This window comes from Siphateles boraxobius, unplaced genomic scaffold (assembly GCF_051911475.1).
Source record: "Siphateles boraxobius isolate OS27281-9 unplaced genomic scaffold, OSU_SipBor_1 24, whole genome shotgun sequence".
Classification (NCBI taxonomy): Eukaryota; Metazoa; Chordata; class Actinopteri; order Cypriniformes; family Leuciscidae; genus Siphateles; species Siphateles boraxobius.
The window spans coordinates 11,286,797-11,309,271 of record NW_027508855.1 but is presented as its reverse complement, the minus strand read 5'-3'; the positions used below and the strand labels follow the sequence as shown (position 1 = coordinate 11,309,271).

Sequence of the window (22,475 nt, the reverse complement as noted above, 5' to 3'; positions counted from 1 at the left end):
AGATAGATAGATAGATAGATAGATAGATAGATAGATAGATAGATAGATAGATAGATAGATAGATAGATAAGTTCATTAGTACATATAGAATGGTAGTTTAATTGAGTCTTGGGCTTCAGGGAGTTTAGATTTGAGTTTTTGTGTTGTACACTGCTGGGCCACCGTAGCCTTGGCTCAATTTGAACTGTTGCAATGAAAGTCAATGGGCTTTTTATGATTTTTAATATTAATTTTTAAGAAATCTGAAAGTCAAATCAGTCTGAAAAGATATAGCACACTAAGTCAGAACAGTCTGAAGGTCTGACCCGAGTTTGGAGTTTGTAGAGTTAAAGCTCTAGGAGGAGTAGCAGTCAGAAAATTTTGGTTAAGAAAAAGAAGAAGAAAAAGAATAATAATAAGTTTAAATAGGATTTCAGTAAGTTGGCTTTCACAAGCCAACTTAACTAGATGACCAAAGTCTTAAAACAAAGTTGAAATCTGTCGTGGCACCTACAGCACGACGTGTCAGTACGTGTCTCAGAAGTCTGCACACTACAAGGGTATGAATGGGTATTAACTACGATCTGCAAATTATTTGAAAAAGACTAAAAAACTAAAGTATCAAGCTTGAGATCTTGTAGTTTCCATTTTTAGGTGTACCAAACTTTTGCTGTGTTACTAGTTTTTAAATAAGCAATTTACAAACGAAATAAAGTGTTTTATAGACCGGCCATATTCCTACCTAAAAATGGCCGGTCTATAAAACACTTTATTCTGCTCGTAAAGTGCTTCAATTTGAAGTTTAAAAGAAGGAAAAACAAAATTGTCTATTTAAGCGTGTACGTAGAGTTTGTAGCACAGATGAATCTTACTCTCAACAATCCACTGAAAATGGTCCGAAATTGGTTTTTAAACGTCAAAACAATCTTCACGACTTGATTGTAAAATCTGAATTTCCTTCACGTGTAAAACAAGCTATTCCAACTCTTCCTCCAGGCAATTACAGGTGCGTCAACTGCGTCCAGTGTGACTTTACACATAAGCGCAATTCCTTTAGTCATCCACGCACTGGCCGCAATATTCCGATACGTGGTAATAATACCTGTGCTTTTACTCATGTGATTTATCTCATTCGTTGCCCTTGTGGTCTTGCATATGTTGGTAAAACGTCCAGACCATTGCGTACTCGTATTAGCGAACATCACAGTAATATTAGGACCGGAGATATGCGCAGTCCTATAGCGTCTCATTTTAGACAAGTAGGTCATAACATCAGTGTTTTACAATATATCAACAAAAAAAAACTCAAGAGGAGGAGATTATGAGAAGAAATTATTAAAGAGGGAATGTTTTTGGATTTATACCTTAAATACTTGGTCACCATCAGGGTTGAATGAGGACTTTGATATTAAGCCTTTTTTATAGTGATTGAGACATTTCTTCATATTCATATCCTTTTTTTTTTTTAAAATCAGTAATATAGATCTTGTTATATTTTTGATATTGCTATTATTTCATTTTCTTTTTTGTCACATTACTTGGATTATGTGTCACATGTTTTTATTATGTGGGCCCAATTAAGGGGATTACCTGCTTCTATTTAAAGTTGACTTTATTCTACATTGGTATTGTGCCTGATGGTTTAAACGTTGTGCTATAAATACATTTATTTGGAGCAGCTATTTTCAGTGTGGACTTCACAGTTCTTTTTTTTGGTTATGTTACTTTGTTGTCCTGCACCTGAGCCCAATCTGGGTGTTTGAGATGTGCATACCAGTTTTGTATTGTTGATCTATACTGAACAACACCATATCCTCTAATCTTCTTTTTATCATCATATTGAACTCTTAATAAACCCTATAAAGCCTAGAGGAATAACTTGCATAACAGTTCTCAGATACAAACCAGAGCTACTTTTCAAAATTAGGACAATTCATTTAACACATTCATTTAAATAATAATATGAATTAAAATAATGTGAGAAAAAAAACACTATTTAAGCATGCCACCTGACCCATAAGTAAATTCCACATTAAGAAATATTCTTGTGATTAAAGCAATTCAAGCTCGAAGCTCAGCTGCTACTACAGGCAACACGCCTCGCCAAATCACATTTACCAAAAACAGACTGCACAGAATCAGATCACGCAGGACGCATTGTTGCATTCAGAACAGTAAGACAGAGTGCAACTGCATGGAACTGAACATGGGGGCTTTAAGACATACTTTAAAAGTAGAGAAATGGCCAAAGACAAACATGTACATAGACCATCACTTAAAAAATTGTACCGAGTGAATGGGAGAATGCGTCATGCATGAACATTCAGACTGACTTCACTAACCGACTCAATTGCGAAATAAATTGCTGTGGACCAGTACTGTGATAGGCTTATGGAACAATTTAAAAAAACATTATAAAAAACAACTGACCTCTAAAGTAATTTTTTGTAATGTCTATAGAAATACTTTACTTGTTTACCACAATGTTGTCTTTAAAATTTCTCTTTATTTAAGGTCTTTTTGCAATTAATTTCATTAAATCCTGTATACTTGCGTTTAAAAGTCTGTAAGGAGTTTCTTCTGATCACCAAGGTTTACCTGATCACGGTTTAAACATACAGTAAACAGAAATATTTGAAATATAATTACAATTTGAAATACCAGTTTTCTATTTTAATATATTTTAAAATGTATTTTTTTTTCCTGTGATGGCAAAGCTGAATTTTTCTAATATGCTGATTTGGTGATCAAGAAACATTTCTTATTCTCAATGTTGAAAACATTTATATTAATATTTTTGTGAAAACTATGGTAGTCATATCTTTTCAGGATTCTTTGATAAGTATAAAAGAGCAGCATTTATTAATTTTTTTTTTAAATGCAACAATGTACTTTTTTAAACATAATTGTCTACAGTGTCACTTCCTTGAAAAAATCTTAAACCCCAAACTATTGAATGGTAGTGCATTACATTTTTATTTTTAATCAATTGACAGGCCTAATTAAAATATTTAAAAATGAATGTCTCTGAAGTGATTCAAGCAGAACACATGGGTCTGGTGAGTAATAAAAAATGGGTACCTATTCTTTCCTAAAATCTGCTGGGGAAAAAAAAGTCTATTTTCTCGCTCTTGGGAAAAGGCGAGACAATGAAAGTTAAGAATAGAAGCTTTCACCAGCAGCCAAGAAAGACTGAAAATGAACACACACACACACACAAACACACACACACACACACACACACACACACACACACACACACACACACACACACACACACACACACACACACACACACACACACACACACACACACACACACACACACAGATACACACAAGGTGTGATCCAAAGAAACTCCATTGTCTGTTGCACTTCGATCCTTTCTGATCAATAACAGCTAAACTCTGAAAGGAACTCAATGCCACATTAGAGGTGGCCAATTAGACCGGTCTCTTTAAATCAGGTTGCCGTGGTGATGTGGTGTCATTTACACAAAGGGCACAGCAGATGCTAGTGATAAGCGCTGCCACACCTCGGCCAATTACAGCACGAGCATGAGGAAAAAGACAGACAGAAGCGACTGACTGTGACACCTTCATTAGAGTGTCTTTCTCTCTCACACACACACTTACCCCAAACGGTCTACGAGGTCCCAGAGCACATTGGCACTGGGCATAAGAGGAGAGCCGTCGTACAGGACCACAGAAGCCCCAACAGCTAAAGAGGACATAAGCCAGTTCCACATCATCCAGCCCGTCTGCACATAAAAAAAGAAGCTGTTTTTAGATTGGGTCAGAGAATTTCTGTCTTGTATTTGACCAGGTTTCTGTAGATAAACATAACTACTTCACAAGGTTTAACAAACAGTGTTCAAAATGGACCATTTCAATTCAAATATTACTTTGAATATCACACACACTAAATATTCAAAATTATGTGTACCTTCATTTTGCAAACAAAAGACACAGAGGAAAGAAAATACATTTTCCTAACAAAGACATCATGGAGTAGGATGTTAACCTGATTTATTAATTAATGACCCTGTTGTTCCTGTGTACGATTCATAAGTGTACGATATTCTTAAGAAAAAAGTTTGTTCATAATCTTTCATCAAAATGTAATAATGTTCTCTGCCTCTGAGATTACTTTCTTCATTGTAATAACCAAGGCTGTGGGGGTGGCACAAAATAATATTAATCATAGACTAATACAAGATCTATAATGGGGTGTAACGATGCCCTCATGTCATGGGTCGATACATATCACTATACTGAACTCACGATACGATATTATTGTGATACTCCAAGACATATGATAAAAGGTTAACAAAAAATTAACTGTTGATTAAAATGCTAAATATGGTATTACATTGTGGGTGTAAATGAATAGGCTTGGACTCGTTGCTGTAAACCCAATGCACAGGACAATAGAGACACCAGAATAAAAATATTCATGATTCTGAAGCTGAAAATAAAGAATTTTTTTAGACAAATATGCTTGCACTCTTTCACTGACTAGATATATTCAAAATAATGTAGGCCACTTTTTACTGATAAAAAGACATTTGGCATTATCAGGACCCACAAATATCCCCCCATTTCATTATTATACATTATGTTCAACATTATATATTAGTTTAATGTAGTACTGACACTAAAACTCCAAAAAACTTTTTTCTCACACAGTAATTTTTATTTTGGGTGAACTATTCACGATACATATTGTTGCATTTTTGTATTGCAATATATATTGTGACACGATATATTGTTACACCCCTAATATATATATATATATATATATATATATATATATATAGAGAGAGAGAGAGAGAGAGAGAGAGAGAGAGAGCGAGCGAGAGAGAAATAGATAGATAGATAGATAGATAGATAGATAGATAGATAGATAGATAGATAGATAGATAGAGAGATTAAAATAAAAACAGTAAAGAATTTTAAACAAATGCTGTTTTTTTTAAACTTTCTTTTCATCAAAGAATCCTGAAAAAAGTATCTGAGTTTCCACAAAAATATTAAATGTTTCTTTCGAGCCAAATCAGCAAATTAGAATATTTTACTGGAGAAATGGCACTGAAAATTCACAGAAATTAAATGCATTATAAAATGTATTAAAATAGAAAACAGTTATTTTAAATTGTAATAATCTTTCACGATATTACTGTTTTACCATATTTTTGATCATATACACTGGCGAGCATTGAGGTTTTAAAAATCATTAACAAAAGAATGGGGTCAGTAAGATTCTTTTAGTGTATATGTCGCTTGCAAAAAAAAAATTCAATTTAGAATACACGGCTACTTTTGATGGACGTCATTGGAGTACCGTTTTCCCCCATGACGGTGTAGTTACGGCCTCTAAGGTCGAACATACATACCGTAGTGTAATATATGATGACATCATTGTAGGTCATGTTGCCATGTAGAATGTGTTCTTTAAGATGTTGGATGAGAGTGCCCTGGGGAATGGAGAACAAAAGGGTCAGACTGGTAACTGGGCGTTGAACATGTTCATAGTTAACATGATGAACCACACCTGTGGTTACTCTGCTAGGACATCTGTGTGAATCTGAGGGGAAATGACTTCATACGTTCACTAAAAATCACCTTGAGACAGGTTGGTGGAAAAATGGCTAAGAAAAATCTATAATATTAGAGGAGACATAACAAAAACATTAGTTGAGGATTGCGTTTGTTTTTCAGGATGTCACGTTCTCCTCAAGTTCTTTCTCTTGTGCTGGTGTCATACATTCATATGTATTCTGGCTGGCAGGGAACGACCTAATTACCAAACTAAAGGATCAGCGACACTGCATGGATTTATAAAAAATAAAATAAAAAATATAAAAAATCACATCACAAACCCTGTAGTATGCGCCTAACCTGTATCCTAGTGAAAGCATTAATTATGTGTGTGTTCATTCATTATCTAATTGCCATAACCTAGCACAAGTACTGTTTTCATAAAAGCAACTGAATATTAATCATCCATAGAGCGAGAAGAGCAAAAGATACGGCTGCATGTGTACACATGTATGATTGTGTGTTTTCATAGACACAGCGCTCTAATTGTCTAACACGCAAGAGAGGCGTCAGACACAAACGCTGCAAAGGCTGAAGGGAAAAGCTGTGAAGATGTGAAAATAAAAAAAAACACATTGCTATACACACACACCATCCAAGCACATATAAAGTGTTTGTGAAGCACAAAACAAAAAAAGAGATCAAGCACTGCTTTTCAGATGAAGTTTCTGTGGAACCTGTTTATTTGTGGGAATGTGTACAGGAACCAAGGTCGATTTACATCCATGTGGGCTGCTGTGTCCCTAATGTTGGGATTATACAGGAAATGCATTCAGAACGGATTGAAATGGTGCACATAATTGCTCATCCCATCTGGCTCATAGAGTCATAGAGGTTTTAATATGGTCTCTTATTGCCATCTAGTGGTCTATGTTGCTGATTCAACAGATTTTGCTTGTGGTGACCAACATGCATTAGGAAGGAACTGTTTTTTTAATGTGATGTTGGCATTAATGTACAGAAATCACAACCTAGAGAAATGATTCAGTAGTCTAAGAAGCAGACCAAGTGGAAGGGTCACGGAGCCCCTAAAGGGACATGGTGATAAAAAAAAAATATGGGATGGGAGGTAAAAAATATATTTCAATGCTTTTACGTTCTCTTGCAAATGTTTTGCGTTCCGCCAAGAAGCTTTGCGTTCCCTCATACCATATATGATTATAATCGTGTATTTATTTGGTTTCATGTTTCATCTATCTCTTCCCTGTGCCTTTGTTGATACCGGACTAAAGCATATGCATGTACAGTATACAGTATGTTAAAGTACAGTACAGTTTATTAAAAAACATGAACTCCGGTTAACTCGTACAACTCATAACTTTGTGTTTTCTGTCCTTGAGCTCCCTCTGTGGCTCTGACTGAAGGCATACAGAGACGGGAGAGATCGTTCAAACCTACTTAGATAGCATAATTTTGTGGAAAATGAATAGAAATGCTAACTCTTTCTAAAGAAATGTGACATAAACATATTTTATCAGTATTTTTCTAAGCCTGTGGATCGCAAATAAATGGAAGCAGGTGCATTCGAATAGGTATGTGTTCTCTTTTTATGTGAAACGGTAAATACCAGTTTGATTCAGCATGACTGATGTGCACTCCTGACACAAATTAATAAATTGCTGTCACTGTAAAAAAAAAAAATATTGTAAACATTGGTCAAATATCGATGCTGGAATCTTAAGTTTGTTTCAGTCATGCTCATTTTGCGATCTAACTAGTTTTCAGTCAGCTGGTGAAATGGTGAGGTTGAGTGACGTCATCCTATGGAGGCGTGTTTTAGGGTAGCTCTGCGCCGCTTCTGGTCCGACAGTGGAAACGCAACTTGATTTTTGCCTCGGTGCTAGAGGTCCGAGGCTATTGGCCCTGACCGGGATATTGTTAGCCCTGGCTCGCACTGGCCAGACAAACTAATTTGGTCCCATCAAATCAGTGTTATTTTAGTTTATTTATATAATATTATAGTATTTATTATATTATATAATTAGCTTTTATTTTTATATTTTGCTTTGATTTAAAATGTAAGTTTCATTAATTTTGTTATATGCTTGACATTTTTATAGTTTTTTTTAACATTTATATTTAGCAATTTCAGTACTTGATGAGATTCTAAAAATGAGAAATGCTGCATGGCAACTGACTGATATTTATATTTTATTTTAGCTTTTTTTCAATTAATGATAACCAGCTTTAATAGTTTTAGTTAATAACAACACTGCCCCAAGCAAAATTTTTACATGGTAAATTGATAATTCAGCTTTTGATATTTGTATACCTGCAAAACAAATATTAGCAATCGGTATTTTCTTTCTTTATACGTCATGTTCGGGGCATCGCACAGTGCACAACACACACTCACCCCAGCAGAGTGCACCATACACTTAGGAGCTCCTGTGGTGCCAGAGGAGTACATGATGAAGAGAGGATGAGAGAAGGGCAGCTGCTCAAACTCCAGCTGAGGGTCCTGATCCCCTTCTTTACCCGTGGCCAAAAAGTCCTCCAGGAACACACTGAAAAAAAAACAGTACAGGAGACAAAGATTCAGGACTGACTATCCTAACCAGACAATATAAAACCCATATACTGTATGGAACTTCATAGAGAAATTTAGAATTGATCTAGTCTTCAGTTTAACAAGGGCTAACAAACATTTAAAATTTGATTTAGACAAAGTGATTTATAAGTGAGGAATGCCACAAAAGTGATTCAGACACAAGAGCTATGTTATGTAACACCCAAAGGTTATCTGAAAAACTGACTTCACAGGGTATTCAGCCATCTTAAGTTAGATTCCATACAAATGTGTGAATTTGAAGTAGCAGTTATAGTGCCATTTTCATAGCCACGGGTTAAATAACAGTAAAGAAGTTAAATAGAATATACCCAAATCAGATTTATTTTTTAATATTAAATAACACAACAGATGAATTTTCTGCATCATTCCACCAGTCTTCATTCTCACATGATCCTTCAAAATTAATTCTAATATGGTGATTTGGTGCTATGGAATAATATCTCTTATTATTATCATCAATATTAAAAACAGTTGTGCTGCTTAATATTTATGATATTAATATTAACTGATACATCTTTTAAGGATTCTTTAATGAATAGAAAGTTTTATGTCATAACTTTGATCAATGAAATGCATTCTTGCCGATTAAAATTAAAACTTGTACGTATAATGTGATTGTTAGCACACACATAGATGCACAGACCTGTTGGGAATCTTGGAGAGGTCTGTTTCTTGTCGAGAGCGAACGTATGGAATGACCACAACCTTCTTCAGGTCAGGGAGACCTGAGAGAGATGATGGGGGGGGGGGGGGGGGGGGGGGGGGGCAATTATATGAAGCTCAATGACATGCAAAAATATCAACAAGATAACATGATGGGAAAAATCTAGCTGTGCGTGAGATGAAATGTGTGCTTTATACCTTTAACAACATTGTGGAGTTTCTCCATATGGTCGTGCTGCTTGCCGTTATACACAACAGCTGCTACTGAGAATATCAACTTGGGCTGGATCTGAGAAATTCTGTCTAGCACTCCCTGAAGAGGAAAAGAGACATGAAAGACAGGTAAAACACAGGAGTAATGATTCACACACACAATAGGCTGCATTTTTTTTTAACTTTATATATTAATGTATATCACAAAAAAATGATATGCTCTATATACACTATATAGTCACTACTGTTCAAAAACTTTTGGGGTCAGTAAGATTTGTTTTCTTAAAAAAAAAAATTATGTTTATTTAGCAAGGATGCATTCAATTTATCAAAAGTGACAGTAAAGACTTCTGCATTGTTATAAAAGATTTTCAAATAAATGCTGTCCTTTTAAACTTCCTATTTACAAAAGAATCGTGAAAAATATTATCACACAGATAATCAGAAATGTTTTCTGAGCACCAAATCAGCATATTAAAATGATTTCTGAAGGACCATGTGACACTGAAGACTGGAATAATAGCTGCTGAAAATTCAGCTTTTACCACCACATGAATAAACTACATTTTCACATATTAAAATAGAAAATATTTTAACTTGCGATAAAATTTCACAATATTATCTTCATTTTTTTAATCAAATAAATGTAGTCTCCGTGAGCATAAGAGACTTTTTTCAAAAACATTTTTTAAATCTTACCGACCTCAAACATTTGAACAGAAGTGGATTGCAGCAATGTGATGTTTATTTTAGTTAATAAGCCATGGTGAATCTATGTTGCTTTAACTGCTAAAGGCAGTCCTATTAATGGAATAACCACAGCCCGGGGGGGGCTTTAGACTTACTTTAATCTCCTCGTAGGAGTGTATGTGAGAGAGACACAGAGTGGCAAAGTGCGTGCATGTCTGACAGAGTGTTTGACATAGCTCACAGGTCACACACACATTTGAAGACAGTGAGAATTGATGGGTTAGATGGCCTACTTTTTTGTAAGAGGGAGCCGACATGTTGCAATAATATGGCCAATTCAATATAACCATTATATTTATCACTTTCGCTTGTGGGATAAATGCATTTACAGATAAGACTACAAGACAGTGGAAGCTCATGACAACAACTGCACCAGTGTAAGTATGAAAGCATGTGGGCATTTGAATGCCGGGTCAGCAATGCCTGGCAGCCGAGGGAAAAATGGAGGCATTCTTTCTGCCGAAAACCAAATCTGAGGTTCCTTCATCAGGTAACCGCTGTCAGACGAAAAGGATTTCTCCTTGCTACTGACTGGATACATCAGTGTTCCTTGAGAGCATTTCATTTTTAAAATAAATAATCTATTTTATTCAGCAAGGATGCAATAAATTGACAGTAACATTTATAATGTTACAAAAAGATATCCATTTCGAATAAATGCTGTTCTTTTGAACTTTCTATTCTATGATATTTTAAATCATAAAAATATTTCACAATATGAATGTTTTAACTGTATTTTAATCAAATAAATGCAGCCTTAGTGAGCATAAGGGACTTTTTTTAAATCTCACCAACCCCAAACTTTATAAACGGTAGTGTCCATAAAAATTTTTTAAAAAAGTGGCTGTGCATGCGTGTTTGAAATCTGTCAGCATTATAATTTCATACTTTCTGAACTTCCCTGGATCACTGTGAAAGTGAAATACCTTTCTGACCTGATCTAGCCTGTATAGCATGTTAAATGTTCTGATGATCCAGAGCTCACAGAAAAAATGAAGTTGTTTCTACACACTAACTGCATACTTCATACAATAAAAGTAGTAGTTTACGATAGTAGTAGTAGTATAGTATACTATACAACCACTGTGCATGTAAAGCTCTTACATTGACACCAAAATCTGGAGAGGTTGAACTCCAGATGGCTCCTATACTTGCTGCAGCGAGCATGGCCTGAACAGCATGAATCCCATTGGGCAGATATCCTGAGGTAAAGAGAGTGAGAATATATCAGACAAAATTACATTAGAAACAGCAATGCATCACCTGAATTGTCCAAGAATAACTCTTAAGAGATGCAAGTTATTTTAGTGAGCACTCAGCAGGCACAATGTTTAAAATGATCTTCAGAAATATTGTGCTTTTTTTACTGGCAAAAGAGACGATAACTGAAAATATTACACAAGGGGGAAAATGATAAATACAGCACCTAAAAAGTAATGCTTACAGTCGCAGTTTTACTAAAAATGGAAGTATATTTAAATATACTTTACCAAAGTGACTCGTGAAGGCAATAATATTTAAGTTGAGCATCCAATTTGGAATAGAAAGGAGTAAAGTTTAGCAGAAACAGTTGTGGTTGCTTGGCTAGGTTATAATCAAGATTTACTGAGAAAAAAGATGATAAGAAAATAGCTTGAATATATACATTTAAAATAAAGCTGAAGCAAAGACACAAATGTTACAATTAAATGAACTATAAATTAAATGTATATACATTTTTTACTTTGATAAGAAATCACCTTCCCAAAACACTTGGTTTAATGTAAATGATATTGTGTATTGAGCAAAATAGAGAGAGTAAAGATACAGAATAGAAACAGTGTCCATTAGCTAAATGATACTGCGACAATAAGGCCTGGCCTCATCAGCAAAGTGGCCATCTATTCACTCCTACTCATACACACACACACGCTGTGAATCAGGGAACAGACAAGGACATTTTAGTTGAGAGAAACACACTTTATGAGCACAGAACCGCACACCCTAACAGGATCAATATACTCAGCCTTTGTAAACTTCTAAGCTTTTGCTTCATACAACACACACTTGCTCAGAAAAGACACACCTCTATGAACACAGTTATGTTTGCATCCACGTAGACGTACTTATAAAAACAGTAAAGTAAACACATCCTAAACTGTCATTACCACTTCTGTATTTAAATATAGCTAATAATAATTATTGTCATTATTATAGACAAACTGTATTGAACAGAATGCACTTTATTGTTCTGCTAAGGGAAGGTTGTGTTTGTGTGTTTAAAAATATTTAGATCTGGTGACTGTGCAGGCCATGGGAGATGTTCAACTTACTTTCATGTTCATCAAACCATTCTGTCAGAAGTCTTGCTGTGTGCATTGGTGCATTATCATGCTTATACACGGTATAAACTTCAGGGTACAATGTTTGAACCATGGTCCATTGGGTGCACATGGTCCTCCAGAATGGTTCAGTAGTCCTTGGCAGTGAAATTGCACCCATCAAGCACAGTAGGGAATGCCATTATATTGCAACCCAAACATCACTGATGTTGATGTGATGTGGGAAAGAGTGAAGGAGGACTCATCAGATAATATTATATGTTTCACATTGTCCACGGCCCATGATTTGCACTGTTGGCACCATTGAAACCGACATTTGGCATTGGCACGAGTGACCAAAGGTTCGGCTATAGCAGCCAGATCATGAATATGGACTCCGTGAAGCCCCCGACAAACAGTTTTGGTGGAGAAAGGAGAGATGTGCACATTTAATTCTGCAGTGAGTTGGGCAGCTGTGGTTTTATGATTTTTGGATACAATCAGAATTAGTACCTGGACATCCCTTTCAGACAGCTTCCTCTTGCTTCGACAGTTACTCCTGCTTAATGTGGTTTGTACCTACGTGGTGGTATACCGACATTACCCTGGATACCATAGCTCTCGATACACCACAAAGACTTGTTGTCCTGGTCACAGATGAGCCAGTGAGACGCGCTGTACAGCTGTATACAGCTTTATGTACAGCAGTGCTGTTGCTCTGCTAATTCAACCTTCACACTCTGTTCTTACTGATTGAATGTAAAATCAGTGAAGATTGGCAACCAGGCCAAAACATATATAGGTATGAAACCTCCAACACTATATTGGCCAGTGTTTAAATTTCACTGTCCAACCCATTTATGTGTATGTATATATAGCCTATATAGATATATCAGTTGTTCTTTTTAATAGTCAACTTATTTTTTAGATCATCAGTCATTAACCATGGTAAACACTGGTCACAGGCACAAAGATGTACTTTTAATTTCACCAAGCTGATTGCTCACTGAACACTTTTTAATGTCTAGTTAAAATCTAGATTATAGTTCATGATACTTTTACTTTTCAGAATGTCCTCAAAAGATTATTTTATCAGATTTAGCCTTCTGTGGATTTTCAAATCATCTCTAAAGAACAGTATGATGTATCTGCATGTCATGCAGTCATGTGACTCATAAAACGATCTTAAATGTCTCTTTGGAGTACAAATGTAAAACATTCTGTAGTACCATCTTACTCATTCCCCTCCATTACTCTGTATGGACTTGTATGAATAAATCTATGCGTGTACATCACTGAAATGGCCTCCTCCCATTTACAGCCAATACAAGTCAGAGATGATCAACACTGCAGATAATGAACCCAGAATGACATCAGCGATAACACAGTCTCTTTTTCCCCCTCTCCCATCACCCACATAAAGACACCATTACTCACACACGCGGTCACAGTAGAGGGCGAATCAGGCATCTGAGCTTCTAACCAACCTTCAGCTTGGAAATGTCTGAATGCACTTAAGTTTTAAATCTGAAAAGACTAATTACCCCCGTCATGGAATAACTGCACTACACTTATTCTCCAATCAATAGCCATGAATGGCCCTGGCTGAACCCCAAATCTGAGACAGAAAAGGGGAGTTTGTGATTTTAGGAGCGACTGCCTGGCTCCCAAAGTTGGAACACTTATCAAGACAAACGAGGACAGAAAGAATAAGCAAAGAAAGAGGGCAGGAAAAACAGGTTAGTGCGCCCAAGCCTGATGCTATATAAAACAGTGTGTTAGATTTTCTTGTATTTGGCCAAGTATTGACTTGTATTTCCTGATCCCACTACTGTCATCTGGGTTTCAAACGGGTGACTGAGAAAGCACAGGGAGGTGACACTCACCTACGACCCGGTCTCCAGTTTTGATGCCCATCTTCCTCATGGCGGCAGCGAAGAGAGCGACATCACGCCTCAGCTCTCCGAAAGTCACCTTGACGATCTCCTCATTCGCCTCAGCTACATACACACAAAAATCTCTTTAAGAAACAAATCTCAATCATGCCAAAAATACATGACATAAAAAAAAGTTAATAATAATAATAAACACTATCATTAAAAATGTTAGGGTCAGTAAAATTGTTTTAATGTTTTTGAAAAAGTCTCTTTTGCTCACAAAGGCTGCATTTTTTTAAAATAAAAAATACAGTAATATTGTAAAGTATTATTACAATTTATAATAACCGTTTTCTATTTTAATACATTTTTAAAATGTAATTTATTCCTGTGATCCCAAAGCTGAATTTCAGCCGACATTACCTTTCAGTGTCACATGATCCTTCAGAAATCATTCCAAAAAGCTGATTTGGTGCTTTATGTTGCAAACCATTGTGCTGCTTAATATTTTTGATACTTGACATGATGTCATGTCATGTAAACATGATGCATCTTTTTGTGGATTCTATGATTAATAGAAAGTTCAAAAGAACAGCTTTTATTTAAAATAGAAATCTTTTGTAACATTATAAGTGTTATTGACACTGTTGATCAATTGAATGCATCCTTGATGAATAAAAGTACTATTTTCTTACAACAACAATAACAACAACAAAAAATATCTTACTGACACCTCAAACCTATGGTACTGTATGTAAAATGATTGTTGTTTATTATTATCATTAATAAATTAACCTTAGGCTTAGATTATCAGTAAATATCAACAGACTAACTTTAATGAGCAACAAGAGAATTCTTTGCCATCTGTGACTGTGGTGCAACTGATATATTGTCAACTCGGGTAATTTTTTTCCATTACTGTGTGTAATCAGTAAATCAACTGAAATAATTTCTGGATCTGAAATTCCATACTTTACTATATAGTAGACGAAAAACATTATCTGACAAGAGAAGTATGCTCGAATTTACAGTACTCATAAAATAGTAGGCAAAATGTATCTGGATGATTGACTACTTCCAACCAGATTCTGCAGTGTGCATACGATGGACACTTTAATATCCCATGAGGCCACAAGAGAGGATTTATGAATGCCAGTGGTATGTCACATGGTAATGACAACATGGCGAATGTAGTTCATCCGAATTTCATTCATACTACATATAACATACTTTTTTCGCAGTCATGAAGTTATTGCTTATTCAAAATAAGTACATACTTAAAAGAGTGGGCGATTTTGGATGGAGCCAAAGTGTTAAATTTAATCAGAATCCTTTTAGGTAAATGATCCCCGTTTCACGAAGACAAACCTATGACGCAGGTACACTTCTGATAGATGCCACTTTGGTAATTACATCCGCTCAATCCCGGACCGCATCAGGACATCAATCACAATATAAAAGCACAACTATGTGCACCCAGCCCCCGCCCCGTGCCCCTACATGGACATTAAAACCACAAATCAAATTACAGACAGCATAATTCATTTAGTGTTACATTAGCCAGAGGTTTGCAATGACAGATTCTATCAATAAAGATAAAACACACAGTGCTGTTGCTATTTTAAAGTAGCCATTTGTGCATAAGGTCACACGGACAATGGCTCAAGGAGATCAGCAGAGATACAGAGCCATGTTTTGAATCCGGAGATATTTGTGTGGCATCTGGTCATGGAGATATAGTTGATAAAATATGTAATGAACTGTTTGACAAAATAAAAAGCTGCATTGTCAACCAGGGTTTACGGTCAATGTCACAAGTTGTTGTAGGTCTTAGATAAATAGTATTGCCTGAGCGTGCAGTTTGAGAGCGTGGAGTGAGTCACGGTCATCAGTTTTTATATCACATGAATTACTGCCACTGCATTCAGGTCTACTGAATCGGATTATGTCATTATGACTTCAGTGGTGATGTCCAGGTGTCCAAGTCATTCAATGAAACTACTGAATATACATAATACATTTAGTTCGCTATTAAATAAGAAATCTAGCGCTAAAATGTGGTGTTTTTTACTCAAGCTGAGCGCTCGTTGCCACGGCGATCAGTTACATGGATACAGTTGTTCTCTGTGGCTCGCGCAGTCTTCACTCGGACGCGTGCTTCCATCTATCGCCGTTGTGGAGACTCTCTATTCATTCCAGTGAAATCACAAAATGAAATGCACACAAACGTGTCCCTGCTTGATATACTTTAACCACTGATGAACATATTCAGTTTTGATGAGAGAGAAAAAAACTATACGAGTGTGGATTAGAACCCGTAACCTCTGACACGCTTGGCAAAAGATCTACCGCTACACTATTTAAGAACTCAAACGAAGTTTGCAGATCGATGGATTTATTTACGGGTTGAGCAGAGGGGCTGCACAGTTTGACAAGCGGCCGCGGCACGGTACACACATTGCAGATTGATTGCTAATGAATTGTCTTTTTCACACACCTTGTAGAATTGCCAGACCGGTGAAGCCATTTTTACCAGGGCATAAAAAATTCTCGCGAGTTTTGCGTCACCTGATAGGCTTTTCTTGATCGGCCTTTATAGAGACCGGCGATCACACATCCCAAAGCAATTATCGGACGATCATGATCGGCGACCGATCAATCGGAGCACCCTTAATTGCGATTCCTGTTTTTCCTTCCCGAAAATTTAAGACCTATTGAAATGATAATTAAGACTTCTTATACCAAGTAAAATATTTAAGAGTTTTTATGGCCTTAAATTTGATCACTAAAAACCTGAAAAGACTTTTAAGACTCTTTAAGGACCCTTTAAGAAATATTTTGTAACATTATAAATGTCTTCACTGTCACTTAAGTTTTACTGTATTCTTGCTGGGGAAAAAAGCATTCATTAAAAAATATTACTGACCCAAACTTTTGAACATTGAACAGTAGTTTAAGTTTATAACTGGATATGAAATATTCATTTGAGATGCAAGAAGACAAAGTGTGATACGGGAGACATGAAACTACCAAAGTGCAGAATATGTGCTTACCAAGGAAATAGTCAATTATACAGTTTGTGTAAAAAAAACAACAACAAAAAACAGTTTGGCCACAGAATGCTGACTATGTAATTAATGTAAATTGTAATAAACTTGGGTAGTTCAGAGATTGGTTTTCATACTTGCAGCATAGAGAGCCACTTTGTCCTGGTCTTTGTGTTTGAGAAGGTTCTCTGCATAATTCAGCCGGCTGCCTTTAAACCACTCAGGTGCATCTGATATCCTTTTAGAAACATCAACCACCTGAAACAGAGAGTGAGCAGAATCACACGTCATCCTATTTAATAGAGCACATTTTTCTTCTTGCAAGCAACTATTTGTCATTTTGAGACAGTAATATTTTAGTATTTTTATATACTTATTAAAAGTTCCTACTATTATGCTTCTTCAAATATTACCTTTCACCAAATAAAGTTATTGTCACCTAAAATAAAGAATTGATTCTGAACCACCGAAATGAGTCATCAGAAATTCCAGCCTCACTTCCTGAACATGCCTATGTAACAATGTAACAAATTTGCATAATGCCAGTCTATGGTTTACTTTGAACCGCCCTATTGTTATAGCTGAGGCCTGGAAGAGGATTTGAGAATGTGGTTTGTGTTGTTGACATGTTGAGAAGACGTGGTTTTCAGCGCTTTAAATCTTTTGATGAGGACTTGCGCTGGAATTAATAGGGGGGTAAAAACGACAGCATCGTTACTGTTCGTATCACTGTGTGTCAAGTGCTGAGGAAGCCTCCGGAGCTGAAATTCAGATATGGTAATAAGCGTTTAGTTTACGACACACGCTAAGCGGTGCTAAGCGGTAGACCAATCACAACAGCCTGGGCAGTCTGACCAATCAGAGCAGAGTAGCACTCAGAAAGAAGGGGTTTACAGAGACTAAATCTTCAACGAATTTATTTATCTTACTCTTTAAGAAATAATGAGCATGTGCAATGTATATTATGAGAGAATGGAAGTGTTTTTTGACCTTGGATGCATGTAAACCTGTTGTAGGAGACCTCCTAAACAAAATTAGGAACCTTTAAAAATTGCATAATAGGGGAACTTTAATATTTTGAAATATTAAACTTTTCATTTTAATGTTCGTTTTAGTCATTTTATTAAGTGCTTTTAGGATTTTTACTAGTTTTTTATATTTCTATTCAGCTTTATTTTTTACTCATATATATTTTATTTTATTTCAGCTTTATTTCAATGAACAAAAAATGGTTTTAATAAGTGGTTTTAATAACACTGGTTTGAGAGAAGACTACAGGTTAACTACCTTGGAAAACTTGTTGCAACATCTTGGCTACCACCCTAGTATCGTGATGTAGGCACATACCCTTCCCAATTTCAGAAAATGTAAAAATCTAGTTAAAGGAATAGTTTCTAAAGGAATAGAAAAATTATCCCACAATTTACTCATAATACAACGTACGACCGTTGCTGATTGTAGTTTATAAAGTTTTAATATGGATATTTAATATGGCAAAAAACACATTGCTTCCCCTCAGAAGGCATTTATTAACCTACTTGAGCCTTATGGATAACTTTTATGATGGATGGATAGATGCGCTTTTTGGAGCTTCAAAAACTCTGCCACTATTCAATGCCATTACAAAGCTGGGAAGAGCCAGGATATTATTTAGTATAACTCCGATTGTGTTCGGCTGAAAGAAAAAAAATCATATACACATAGGATGGCTTGAAGGCGAGTAAATTATGGGATAATTTTTTTGAGTGAACTATTCGTTTTACTACAAAAACCTGCCGCAATCCATGTTGTCATACAATCGAATAATAAAACGAACTTTGAGTCAGCAAATAATTAACAGAGAGCATGCAGTAAAAATAAAATGGTTGAGAAGGTTGTATATAGAAAGCCCTATATAGACTGTTATTTTATTATGTTTTATCACATGACAGCTCTCTTAGACGGAAAAGCCCTAACACACCTTCTCAGCCAGAGATATGGTATGAGCTTTAAAAATTCTCAACAGTAGTTCAGACAGTACTCAATGGAAATAAATTGATAAATGTTTACTAGTTAGGATTAATCTACATGATTCATATGTGACTAATGAATTTGTCCATCATCTATGTCATATATTGCACGTCTACCTCCAGATAAACAAGATAATAAATAATTTCTTAGTTAAGGTTCACAATATTTGTCAACCTAAATAACACTCATTACACAACAAGAAATGACAAACAAAAAAAAACCTTTTAAATACCTGTATATTTAAATCTGAAAAAATACTGTATAAAGAAGGCCAAAAGGTTGAAAAAAATAAACCAACCTCCTCATACATCTTTGAGCAGGCGATGCCACAGAATGTCCAAACCTGCGCCCAGAACTCCGGATAACTGTCCACGGACCACTGATACAGGTCATTATAGTTGGCTTCAAGATAAAAGAAACATTTATTGAAGGTAACATTAGACATAATACATGCCATTATTTAATTTAGTTTAGCGACGTTAGAAATGAGGACTTGGTCCATGCAATATTCAGATTTGTGGTCAACTGTTAATGGTTTTTCAATGGGTAATTCCTAAATCATTACATTTGGCCCCCTACTTTTTTTTAGAAATTTAAAATTTCCAGTATTATTTGAATGGTAACAAATAAGTAAAAAGAAATAGGGGTCAAAATATAATAATTTAAGAATTAACTACTGAAAAAAAAATGTTTGACCACTAATCTGAACATTGCATGTTTCCATGTCCATGCAATATTCAGATTAGTAGTCAACCGTTGTGGGTTTTTACATTGGCAATTCTTAAATGTATTAAATTTTTTAAATATTTGCTAGTATCAATTCCAGTTTAACTGGTATCAGTTGAAGACACAAGTATGGAACCTACTATATCAGTGAGGTACTAGTGAGTGCAACATTTAATGAAACATTTTTAATCTTACTAGTAAGATTTTCCATTTGCCTATAATACATTCCAATCGAAGTGTATTGTTGCCATCTAAACCACAGATGTCCATCCCATAGTAGCAAATTAGTAAGTACTAGCATGTCAGGAAAATCTAAATATGAACTGTATCTTATGAACAGTAACTAAAAAAATATTCTATAGTATAATATGAGTACTAGTAACATACAAATAGATACAGTAGTAGTTATTTTTAAAGAATAGATGTTAAAGCAGTTTGTCATAGATGAAAATGATGTCATACGTGCTGAGATGCATGTACATGATGATACTATGAAAACATTTGGTGTGACATCTAGTTAGAGCAATTCTATGTCTGATCTGAAATACTGGTTTTACAACACTTAATGTCTTAATGCATTCAATGCATTGAGACGCAGCAGTATGGCATGCATGAAAGACCAGTAATATGTGTCCAGACATCCCTTGTTAAGCAATTGAAAGAGTTAAATACACAAAATGGACCCTGGAGAAAATGTAGAGGGCCAAATATTGCATCTGAAAGCATGGGTAAACTACGTTACCTGTTTTTGCATAAATGTGGCCATGATATATAAACCATGACAATCCCAGAGCTATTAATGAGATTAACTCTAGACCATAGTACTATGTTTTGTTTTCCTGTAGGGGTGTGTTGTTAGCTGAAATACTAGTCTGCCTTCATTCTAGCCCAGCCTGGCTCTAACGTTACTCACCCAGATTCAACCCGAAGTCCCGGTTCACTATAGTCCGGAATCGGTCCATCTGTGTGTTTCGTTTAGAGTCCGGGTACCAGAGCACCTTTGACTCCATAATCTCCTCGCTGTTGGCCTCCGTGTCTTTAGACATGATCGGATGACACACGCCGGTATTTCGTGAATAACCTATTAAGACTGAAAGAAATGCACTACGGGAGTTGGACGAGCCGATCCGCTGATCGAGTATTGGTGCAGGTCAGACACATGGATCATTTCTGAGCGTCAGCAGCACATAATCAACCAGCAGCAGCGGAAGCCCCTCCTCCTACCGCGCAACCGCACACCACCCTGCCTACCCCACATGTTCTTCCGCTGCTCATGTAGTACTTAGGTTTTTACACAAATATTTGATTCAGGAAAAATTGAGTGTTTATCTATTAATAAGTATGTAATTAAAATTGTATATTTTATTAAAAATAGCATTTGCATTTGTAAGGAGTATATGTTTCATATATCAGATAGTGATGAGAAGGAAGTCCGACTGATTTCTGCTAATCGGTTCTCATAGATATGATCGGTTCTTTGGAACAGTTCATTTCTGAGAATTGGTTTATTATTCGACGTCATGACATAATAACGTCATGTCTTCGTCCCTGACATCCCGTTGTCATATATGATTTTAAACGTGTAAATAAACCATTATGAGCACATGATGTCTACATAGCGTTTTAATTTAAATGTATTTAGTAGCTTAATTTCCTTTTCTATCACTTCAAAGGGCAATAAGAGTGTTGTCATTTAAACTGTCCCAGTTCACTTTGTCGCAGTCATGATCTCGCTCATTTAAAACATGTATTTTAAAACAATGTAATTTAAACGTAATGTGGATATAAATAAAAACGTAAATATAAATTAATAATAAAAAGATATTTTGATCAAAAGTTCAAAAAAATGTGTTAAAAAATGTAATCGGTTCAATGAGTCAGTGACTCGAGAACCGTTCGGACAGATTCATTCAGCCCCTTTTGCGAATGAATCGTTTATAGCGGTGTTTGTGAACCGATTTGTTTGTTTGATTGAGTCCACTCCAAAAAAAAAATAATAATAAATTTGTTCACGGAAGGGGCACTCCGGGCTTTTCTTTAATGAACTTAAGTTCATTAAATTAAGTGCTGTCAACTGATAAGGGTCATACAAAACAATGTAGCACATACATAAGTCTTCAGTCAGTTATTTAAACTTCAAACTTTATCGTGATTAAACTATATATATATATATACACGTGTTTCAATATATCTGGTTAAAGCATAATATGAAATACTTGCACTTGACCACTGAAATCTAAAGGGTCTTGGATAAAGCTGTTAGGTTTTGGCGGAGGAATATCGGACTGCTCCGAAATTAGCATTTCTTTTATTCCATTGGCTCCTAAACCTGGCCTCACATCGGCCGAGACCGCAGCACGAGAGAAAGCAACATGGACAGACGGAGAAGCGAACCAATCAGAAGTCACACAGCCGTTCCGCCAATTCGGCCCACTGAAGCGCCCAGCCAATAGAAGAAGGGATCATATAGAGGTGTGCCCAATCAAGAGCTTGCAGCCTGCCTGCAACATGATCTGATGGGGAAGGAAAAAATGCGAAAGGTGTGTCTGTCTACAATATTTTCCATAAATTTTGTTTGAATTTTATGCAGTCTGTTTATTTATTTTAAACATTTTAGCACCAAAGGAAGGTATTATAGTAGCTATATAAAGAGCTGCTGAAAACTTTTGCTGAGTCAGTGATTGTTAAGGCCAATTTAATCAATATTTGTATAACATTTGGGAAATAGAAGTTGCTCC

General features: G+C 35.8%; 1 protein-coding gene across 1 annotated transcript in view; it reads right to left on the bottom strand.

Annotated features, from left to right (window-relative positions):
• aacs (acetoacetyl-CoA synthetase) overlaps positions 1–20,986 on the bottom strand; it is a 40,394-nt gene extending 19,408 nt beyond the window's left edge. Inside the window, exons 1-10 of the mRNA XM_077241469.1 lie at positions 20,651–20,986; positions 19,310–19,413; positions 17,139–17,259; positions 13,964–14,077; positions 10,882–10,979; positions 9,013–9,127; positions 8,795–8,876; positions 7,936–8,086; positions 5,375–5,455; positions 3,615–3,739 (exon numbers count right to left, since the gene is read on the bottom strand). Coding sequence (XP_077097584.1) covers positions 3,615–3,739; positions 5,375–5,455; positions 7,936–8,086; positions 8,795–8,876; positions 9,013–9,127; positions 10,882–10,979; positions 13,964–14,077; positions 17,139–17,259; positions 19,310–19,413; positions 20,651–20,783 — 1,124 coding nt within the window. The 5' untranslated portion in view covers positions 20,784–20,986. The remainder of the gene's footprint in view (positions 1–3,614; positions 3,740–5,374; positions 5,456–7,935; positions 8,087–8,794; positions 8,877–9,012; positions 9,128–10,881; positions 10,980–13,963; positions 14,078–17,138; positions 17,260–19,309; positions 19,414–20,650) is intronic.
• Between the last annotated feature and the right edge of the window lie 1,489 nt (positions 20,987–22,475).